The following is a 10,595-nucleotide window of genomic DNA, read 5'->3' as shown; positions in this document are numbered from 1 at the left end:
TCGTCTCTAAGATCACTTCCATCTCTGATCTGCTTGGAGTCTGGAATTCTAGAGAGCCCAAAACACCAGCAGCACCCGGGACATCCCTGCTCTCTCCTGACCTCTTCAGACCAGAGGGCAGAGGAAGGAGGGAAGACACAGTGGTGGCTGCAGCCCAAGGCAAGTGTGCCTGAGATCTTTGGAATTCAGCTAATTTTAAAACTCACACACAAGGGTTTGTTTCTTACTGAACAGTGCTGTGCAGCCATCAGCTGAGGTGTGGACTGGGGGATACTGTTTGCTCGCTGCTAAACGCTACATAGGAATCCCAATGAGATTTTATCATTAGCTTTGTGAGAACAAGATGTGGACAGTATAGAGAACTGTTTTCTTTTTTTCTTTATTTATTTTTTAATTGTTGGAAAATGGCTTTACAATTTTGTGTTGGTTTTTTGCCATATAATAAGTCATATATATGTATATATAATCATGACATTCATGTTGTTGTATGGCAGAAACCAACACACACACATATATATATACACATACGAAAGGGTGAAGGTGAAAGGGTCAGTCACTCAGTCGTGTCCAACTCTTTGTGACCCCATGGACTGTAGCTCACCAGGCTCCTCTGTCCATGGGATTCTCCAGGCAAGAATACTGGAGTGGATTGCCATTCCCTTCTCCAGGGGATCTTCCCGACCCAGGGATCAAACCTGGGTCTCCTGCATTGCAGGCAGATTCTTTACCATCTGAGCCACCAGATATAACCCTTCCCTCCAGAGCCTCCCTCCCTTCTCCCCATCCCACCCACCTAGGTCATAACAGAGCACCAGGCTGGGCTCCCTGCATTATTTATCAATCTCCCACTATTTTACACATGATAGTGTGTATATGCTGATGCTACTTTCTCAATTCCTCCCACCCTCACCTTCCCCAGCTGTGTCCACAAGTCCGTTCTCTACTAGGTTCATCAGTACCACTTTTCTAGATTCCATATATATGTGTTAATATACAATACTTGTTTTTCTCTTTCTGACTGACTTCACTCTGTATAAGAGGCTCTAGTTTCATCTACCTCACTACAGCTGACTCAAATTCATTCCTTTTTATAGCTGAGTATTATTCCCTTCAGAATGGGAGAAAATAATTGTAAAAACAACTGACAAAGGGTTAACTTCCAAAATGTATAAGCAGCACGTACAGCTCAATGTCAGAAAAACAAAAAACCCAATCAAAAAACAGGCAGAATACCTAAACATATTTCTCCAAAGAAGACATACAGATGGCCAATAAACACATGAAAAGATGCTCAACATCGCTCATTATTAGAGAAATGCAAATCAAAACTACAATGAGGTACCACCTCACACCAGTCAGAATGGCCGTCATCAAAAAATCTACAAACAATAAATGTGGGAGAGGAAACAGAGAAAAGGGAACTCTCTAGCACTGTTGGTGGGAATGTAGACTGATACAACCACTGTGGAGAATATTTTGGAGATCCTTTAAAAAACTAGGAATAAACCTGCCATGCTCCATGCTAAACCACTTCAGTTGTGTCCAACTCTTTGCAACCCCATGGACTATAGCCCACCAGGGTCCTCTGTCCATGGGATTCTCCAGGCAAGAATACTGGAGTGGGTTGCCATGCCCTCCTCCAAGGGATCTTCCCAACCCAGGGATCGAATCCGGGTCTTCTTATGTCTCTTGCATTGACAGGTGGATTCTTTACCACCAGTGCCACCTGAGAAGTCCAAACCTACCATATGACCCAGCAATCCCACTACTGGGCATATACCTGAGAAAACCACAATTCTAAAAGACACATGTACCCCAGTGTTCATTGCAGCAATATTTACAATAGCCAGGACATGGAAGCAACCTAGATGTCCATCAACAGATGAATGATACAATGGAGAGCCATTTTCTGTAGAGCAGATCTTAAAGGGGCAGCCCAGTGCCTGAAATTACTTATGGGTATGTACATCAAAGTTCAGGGTTTTGGGTTTATCCAAACATCCCTCCTCCTTATTCCCATCAAAAAACAGTTATTTTGGGTAATTCAGGCTGTGAGGATAATTTCATAAGGGGGTGGAGAATAGGTGTGGTTTAGGTTGTTTAAATTAACCAGATAATTGATTTGATTCAACCAATTCACTTTCCCTGTAGAATTTATCGTGCTTATTATTCTGTCGGTATAAAAGCAATCTTTGTTTGCTGCTTCTGTTCATTGGATAACCAAATATATTATTGTCTTTACAAAAAGTTTCTTCTAGCTGAGAGATTACCCTCTGAGTTTGATCATTTCAGAGAATATTTCTGAGCAGGTTAATATTATCCAATGCCTTTAAACTGCTGGCCTCCCACTCCCAAACAACCCCCCACCCCTCATATACACACAGAAATCACATACATTTTCTGTAACAAGGGGCATTTCTTGGTACCAAGAGGATTGCTTTTATTTTCTGCTTCCTTGGGTTAATGTAAATATTATCTACATGCCCATAATTTCTAGAATAGCCTGAGGCATTCCCTCACTTGAAAAGAATGGTTTTCACTCTTACAAGTCCTTTTGCGTCAGAACCTTGAGCGGTGTTCTCCATTATTTTATTTTGCAACTAGGCAGGCTCCTTTTAACCATTTCTAAAGGGAGAAACCCTAAACAACATTTACAAAAACGCATGGCATTAAAAACAGCAAGTCAAACAGTAAATGGTGTTTTATTAGGACATTTAGAGACAAAGCAACTGGTGGTTTGCCTGGATTTGACATCTCTTAAAGATTGCTTTGATATTGTGTAGCAGGGCCCTGGTAATATGCAGGATTGGGAATTACCATGCATCAGAGTCAGGTGATAAGCCCAGGTCACCTGAATTATCCCTCCTTGGTTGTGACATGATTTGTTTCTTCAGCACCTCTCTGATATTAAACCTGGAGGAGTGGATTCAAGTTTGTGCTTCAGGGGACATACATGTTTATTTCCTGTAAAAGAGGGCACACTGGACCACCTGCTGAATGCAGAGAAAAGGATGAAAATTGCCGAAATCCATGCAGATCTTCGTGGCTAGATATGGAAGCAGAGTGATTCTAGTAAACAGTAAGTATTATTTAATAACACCTGGGTAGTCCTAAGACTCCCCAACAGGAAAGAATAAGCAACTGCAGAGCATTTCCCATACCCCCCTCCTTCTGTCATGGAAACGTCAATAAAACTCCTCCACCTCCCACCCTCTAGTGCCAGATCGGTAAGCATTTAGCCAAGCATGCTGGGAGACACAGAACAACTGAAGGAAAGGAGTATCTGAGTGTCTTGGATTTGCCTGCCACTCTGCTCTGTTCCTCTGCCATCTCATTACTAGACGTAGGCATTCGACGTGACAGTCAACTACATTTGAACTGAGCAGAAGAAATATTCAAGGCATAAGCTTTAGAAGAAATGTCTCAAAGGCAGCCTCAGTCACCTAATCAGACTTTAATTTCAACCACAAATGACACAGAATCATTGAGCTCCGTCGTCCCTAATGATTCTACAAATAAAAGAAGGACCGGAGACAACTCTCCAGGAATAGAAGCATTATGTGCCATCTATATCACTTATGCCGTGATCATTTCAGTGGGCATCCTTGGAAACGCTATTCTCATCAAAGTCTTTTTCAAGACCAAATCCATGCAAACAGTTCCCAATATTTTCATCACCAGCCTGGCTTTTGGAGATCTTTTACTTCTGCTAACTTGTGTGCCAGTCGATGCAACCCACTACCTGGCAGAGGGATGGCTGTTCGGAAGAATTGGATGTAAGGTGCTGTCTTTCATCAGGCTCACTTCTGTCGGTGTATCAGTGTTCACGTTAACAATTCTCAGTGCTGACAGGTGGGTTTCTTTTCTCAGTTCTATTTGCCAGGATGTGAAATTAGACAAAAAGAAAGGAAAGCTTATATGTAGCGTTCACTGGCTACTCTGTTGCTTTTCTCCCACTCTGTAACCTGGATGTAAGATTGGAAAATCGGGAGGCATTTTAAATAAAAGTTGATATGAGAATGTTAAGATTTCTGTGTTAGCATCGGAGGAGAGATTGAAACTGTGTGCTTCAGGGGTCGTTTATTTTCTTTGAACTGTAATTGTTTGTTTGAAAGAATACCGAACGGTCTCCCCCCTCCCCTCAGTTTATTAAGGCAAATTGTTCCAGGTGAAAAAGAAAAACAATTTATGCTTTATGCATTAGTGCAGCCTAGTGGTGCAATATTGTCAACATTAAAACATCAGCATAGGTGTGAAATTGACCGCATATAAATCACTGTCTACCGGAAGAATGGTAAAAAAGATACATGCATCTAATTTACTTGAAATGAATCAAATTAATTAATGGTGAAGAACCGGTGAGGCTTTCGGCTTCCTGGTAACTCAGTATAATGTCGTGACTTAATTGTATTTGTTTTTTTCTATAGGCGTTCAATGACATTCTCGTTTCCAGAGACATAAATTAATCCCAGTTGACTTTTAGAGCTGTATGAATGAAGCGTGTGAGAACCTCTGGCAGTCAGGGTGTTTGGACTCTGTTAGGATATTTTCAGCCTAAGTACTGTGTTTTTCTGTGCGCCTATTGTAGAATAATAACTGTGAAAGCATAAAAAAATTGAGGCTCCAAATGTTTAAAATGATGCTTTAAAAAGCCTGCAAGAAGCCGGTAACTAATCAAGTCTGGCAGTACCAGAAGGAAAAGCTTCTTCAGATTCCAGGATCTGAGAGGAAGAAAAGCTTTCCTTGTGTCTTTTATGAAATTTTTTCTTTGACTGGTTTTATATTCTGTTTGAGGACAGATTTACTTAAAGGCTCTATAGATTTTGAGATAGATTTGTCAGAATAAGGAGGCATCTTTGCATGGGAATAGGGTTTTTCGATTTCACCCTTGTCTTGCCCTGAAACTACCTACAGATTGGCTTGGGCAAGAAATTAGCATTTGAACAGGGAAGAAATTAACCCTCTCCTCTTTTCTGCATAAACTCATAGAATTCTTTTCTAGTAAGGTTGATGACTGCTCAATGAAAGAAAGGAGAATTAGATTTAATATCAGTCACTTACTTAAAAATGAAGTCTTCTAGAACACTTAAGGTAATACACAGGTAATTACTCTCCATCACACACAAAATCATGCCTAAAAAGATTTATTTGCTCTAAATAGAGGATCTACAGGAAAATCATATAAATTGCAAATCTGGAATATCTCAACAGTGAATAAAAGGGAAAAGTGATTAGCATAAATAAAAATTATTGGGATGTATTATGTGTATTTGAAATCCTAGCCAATTTCAGCTGGTTGATGTTGACTTGGTTATATACATATGGATAGGAGGTACGACTGGATGATCACTAAGGTCACTTCTAATTTTTAAATTCTGTCATTTTGATATTGATTTTGCCTTTTGCTGTGATTATGTGTTTCTAGATACAAGGCAGTTGTGAGGCCCCTGGAGCGTCAGCCCCCCAATGCCATCCTGAAGACCTGTGCCAAAGCTGGCTGCATCTGGATCCTGTCTATGATCATTGCTCTACCGGAGGCTATATTTTCAAATGTATATACTTTTCAAGATCCTGACAAAAATGTAACATTTAAAGCATGTGCCTCTTACCCTGTTTCTGAAAGGCTCCTGCAAGAGATACATTCTCTGCTGTCCTTCTTAGTATTCTACATTATTCCACTCTCGATCATCTCTGTCTATTACTCTTTGATTGCTAGAACTCTTTACAAAAGCACCTTGAACATACCTACTGAGGAACACAGTCATGCCCGCAAGCAGGTATGTATTCATCAGGATTCATGCATGTATTTAGAAGGGAAAATGCCTCCTTTCGCACCTTTGGATAATAAATACAATAGCAGTATCTTATTTTTGCTATGATCATGGGCTCTGGAGTCTGTCAGACCCAGGATTTCATTCCATACCAGCTGAACAATCTTGAGCAAGCTACTTAACCTCTCTGAGCCTCACTTTCCTCATGTATAAAGTGAAAATGAGGACTGGATGATATATATGAAATGCTTAACATAGTTCCTACTGCATAGTGAATGTTCAGTAAATGGTAGGACCGCTATTATTAGAAAAGGGGCAGCTGAAGTTTGGGGTAAGTCAAAAATCACCCCGTAGAACCACGAGGAACATCACACAAGGTGAGACTATAAAGTGAAGCATCTTTTGTTTTAGAAAGTATAACAGAATGATAGGAAAACGCAGGGTGGTAGAACTGGCAAGAAGCCATAACATTATTCAATGCAAACCACTTCCACACAGATGAGCAGACTTTGGGGGGGGGGCAGGTCTCGAGGGACCCAGTGCCAGTGGCAAGAGAACACAGTGACTCACAGTAGCTTGATTAAGACCCTTGCAAGACCCAGGTGTGCTCGCCTCTCATAAATATGAATGGAATAAAAAGAATATTGGCAAAACATTGTTCCACTTAATTAAAAAAAAAAAACCCAACAGGATTTCTATCTTTCTTGGGTAGGAGATGATTTCATTCACCTCTTGACCAGTACATGGAGAACTCAATGTTTTTTTTTTTTCAAGCTAATCCTTTCAGTTGGTTCAATAGTGGTGCTTAGGAGGCTAAAGTTGTATTTTATTTATTCATTCACCATTTTATAAAGTTGCATTTGCATGCCCACGTGAACAGTTTTCTTTGCTCTATCTGTGACTACAGGCAATGTCTTCACTTCATTTAGGTCATTTCTCTTATTAAGAGGTGTAGTTAGGATTATTTTCATATATGAAGGATGGCACATTGGTTTTTATTCCTCTGGCTATATGGGTAGATTTCCTATACATTAAAAACAATTTTAGGAAAAAAAATAAAATAAAAACAATTTTAGGTACAAGTTTGTCAACTTTCACAATCCCCATAAGACTGTTCAAACTTAGTCTGCCTCTGCTGATGCAGTTAAAAGTTTTGTACAGCATTTATTTCTTAATAAAATTAAATCTTCAATGGTTCCACAACACTCCTTGAGATAGTTAGAGACACCCTAGAGTATCTCAAAACCAGGGATAGGAGTCTGAATTAGAGCTAATCAGAGACCAACATTACAGGATACTATGTCAATTCACCTGCTGTATTCTCTAGCCACAGGCTGCCTTCCCACACTTGCATGTGCAAAGAGACACCAGCCTGTTAACTATAAATTTCTCAGTTAATCTAGAAAATGGCTTTTTAAATCTCTTCCAGCTCAGTGTTTTCTTTTTGTGGGTATTTTGTTTGTTTTGTCAATGGGTTCTTGGTTTCTGGTTGTTGTTGCTGCCATTTTTCTTCTCTCTCTAGATTGAATCCCGGAAGCGAATTGCCAGAACAGTTCTGGTACTGGTGGCTCTCTTTGCTCTCTGCTGGTTGCCGAACCATCTTCTGTATCTCTACCACTCATTCACTTCTCAAACCTATACGGACTCCTCTACCGTTCACTTAATTGTCACCACCATCTCCCGGATTCTGGCTTTCAGCAATTCTTGTGTAAACCCCTTTGCTCTTTACTGGCTGAGCAATACCTTCCAGCAGCATTTTAAAGCTCAGTTATGCTGTTGCAAGGCAGGGGTGCCTGACCCTCCTGCCGCTAATACCCCTCTTGACAACCTAGCAGTGACGGGAAGGGTCCCGGGTGCTGCAAGCACTCAGATGTCTGAAATTAGTGTGTCCCTGTTCACTGGCTGCAGTGTGAAGAAGGAAGATGACAGAGTCTAGCTTTTCAATTAAAAATGGTAGTTTTTCCTCCCAGAGTGTCTATTCAACTCTGAGCTATGTGTAGGTATATGGTGTCAGGACTTTCAATGGTTTGTAAATTGCGGTGAAATCTTAGGAGGGAAGGATCAGACAAATCATAGTTTTCATCAATGTAAGCATTAACATTACTGGGCTTTCTAAATAAAATGGAGCCTCACTAGCTATAGTGACACATTTGTCTATGTCAGAGGCCAAATAGGAGGTGAAGTGAAATACACATGGCACTTAAAAACCTAATATGTTTCCATCACATCTCTGATGCTTATAATTTCTCATATACTCTTGTGATTTACATAAAACTGTTTGTGTTTATTATGTGGTGTAAATCTAGAGATTATACTTTGCATATGAAACAGGGATCAAAGAGAAGTAAAACATCTCTTCTGCAATTTTCTTTAAAAAATGAAGTCCTAAAAAATAAAATTTCACACAATTTGTTCTTGACTACCCTTTTCCATTAATCTCTGTTCCACTGGAACTAAAGTTGTGCACTGGCAATGACAGCGTTGAGGGGTCATTGTTAAGTAAGGATCTGGGACTGGGTGTTTGCCTTACTAGGTCAGCACTTACTGACTTAAGGTAGTTCTGGAGTTACACCTCCCATTAACTGATAATTGGGCAAAGTTATCTTTCACAGATACTGTGAAGAACCTATCTCCTTCATAGGCAGAATCACTGGCCATGTTTAGTGTCATTTGAGGGCTCCAAAGAAGGATCCCTGTCAAAAAGTCTGTGAGGTTGTCACTATCTGAAATTCATCTTTTAAGAAACTTCATTTCTTTCTGGTAAGCAGTGCCCTCTTTCTAAAAAATGCAGAAGTACCACGTGAAATCCCTAACACCTGGGTGTTTAGTTGTTATCAGATCATCTTTCTGCTTGACTATCTTAACGCTGATGTGTGCCTAAGTCCTCTAATAAGAGTGTGACCTAACTAATCTCTGCTCTTGGAAATCAGATGGAAGGTTCTGATTTTCTATCCTCTGTTCCTACTTGCTAACACTATAAAGTTGTAATAAATGTTATTTCAAAAACTTGTCAATAGATGTGTCAGTTTTAGATCTGTGGTTTCAGAAAATGTTTTTCTGGGGCAAATTAAAGCCTTTAACTGTCAATAGTTAAATTCGTATTTTAAAAAACTTGACTTTGGGGTGTGCTTTTGATAGCTTTGAGCTTTCCTTAAATGGCTTGTGTAACTGTGAATTTTTGCTTAAAGATGTGGCTTGTAAAGGGGATATAATATTAACACTAGAGTTTGCATTTAAGCAAAATTGGTTTACTTAAAGTAAGGGGTGTTAGAATTGTCTTAATATTGTTTTGAGTTGGATGTTGTAATAAGTGGGGAGAAAAATAAATATGAAATAAAGTTTTCAATGACTTTGTGTAACTTTATATTCTAAAAGCAGTACTTCTAACTGAATATCACTGAGAACCCATTTTAACTCCAAAGGGTATTTTCAAGTCCCCAAACTCCAAAATATCTTACTATTTTCCTTACTCTGGGTAAAAATTACACCTTTCCTTTCCTAAGGATAACATTTTAGAAATAACTTGACAAAAGTACCAGATAATAAAAGCTAAGCAAGCTTTTTAGCAGTTGATAAAACTAGAGCTCGAAAAACTTTGATTTTTTCATCCTGAGTAATCCCTAGGTAAATTAGGGATCTGATAGAAACTGATTTAATTGGGGTTAAAATTCATGGCTTTGTTTTTTGTTTTGGACGGGGTGGTCTTTAAAAAAAAAACAGATTATCCTTGTCAGAGCTAACCCTACAAGAAATCCACAGTTTGTTTCACACTGACTATTGTGTTCAGAAAAGTTATATGGAATATTTCTTTTATTTTCTTTTCGGACAGGGTCCCAAATTGGGGGTGGGGTGGGGGAAGGACGCATGAAAAATAAATTTTGTATACTTCTCAATTTTGCTCAGAGTCTGCCCTGACCCAAGACTTAGAATAATGGACCATAATAATTTTTTCCTGCCACAAAGCAGGAAAACAAAGTCACAAACTTAGATTAAGATTTTGTCATTAAGGTTGACAGTACCACAAAACATTGAACACTGGCATTCCTACTGACAATAGCAAATTTGGGTTTAAATAATTTCTGCAATTATAACCATCTTAAGTCAGGGGGTCCATCACTTTTTTTGTCACAAGAAGTTACTTTTATTTGCACTAAATCTTGGGATTACAGAAAGTGGGGAGAGAAAAAGCCCCCAACAGAGTGAGCCTGAATGGGCCATTAAAAAAAAACCCTCTAGTTTGGTATAACTCAGTCATTTTCCAGAAAGATTTCCTAGGCCAGGTAGGTGACTTCTCTGGCCAGGTAGTCTCTGCTTCTGTAGGTTAATGAATTTTTATACACCAAGAAGCTGGTGGCCTATTATGCCAGGAATACTGCACAGATCACCCTTCACAGAGAACAAGAGAAGGATGAAGAGGATAGTCAGGGAGAAGCCAGCTGACTGGGTTCTGGGTTCCTGGGTCCAGCAGCCCCTTGTATAGCCCTGTCTACATTCCAGTCCTGGAGTTTCAGGAGGTACCTGCTATCTCTATAATAACAAAGGACCCACCCCTCCCCGCTTTTGCTTGTTACCTGGACTATTTCTTGCAAAAAAATCTTGCAGGGGTGAGGTGGGGTGGGGGTGGGAACAGGTTATAAAGAGATACTTCCAGATTAACTCAGTTACTAGGGGTTTAATTCTAGGAATCCACAAGGAAATAAAAACAGGAACCAGGTCTCACAGGGACAAAAGCATTCTTTAAAACAGTAACAACGAAACTGTGGGGCCCAATGGCCAAACAGGATGCTATCGTAGATACAAGCATGTTTAGCTCCCAACTCCACT

General features: G+C 39.7%; 1 protein-coding gene across 1 annotated transcript; it reads left to right on the top strand.

Annotated features, from left to right (window-relative positions):
* Positions 1 to 3,418: 3,418 nt before the first annotated feature.
* Positions 3,419 to 7,787, top strand: BRS3 (bombesin receptor subtype 3). Its single transcript, XM_020875468.2, has 3 exons — positions 3,419 to 3,852; positions 5,426 to 5,777; positions 7,294 to 7,787. Exons 1-3 carry the CDS (start codon positions 3,419 to 3,421, stop codon positions 7,705 to 7,707), a joined length of 1,200 nt encoding a protein of 399 aa, XP_020731127.1. The 3' UTR covers positions 7,708 to 7,787.
* Positions 7,788 to 10,595: the final 2,808 nt, after the last annotated feature.

This window comes from Odocoileus virginianus, unplaced genomic scaffold (assembly GCF_023699985.2).
Source record: "Odocoileus virginianus isolate 20LAN1187 ecotype Illinois unplaced genomic scaffold, Ovbor_1.2 Unplaced_Contig_1, whole genome shotgun sequence".
NCBI classification, from domain to species: domain Eukaryota; kingdom Metazoa; phylum Chordata; class Mammalia; order Artiodactyla; family Cervidae; genus Odocoileus; species Odocoileus virginianus.
The sequence above is the reverse complement of the archived record's forward strand: the minus strand, read 5'-3'. Positions and strand labels throughout refer to the sequence as shown.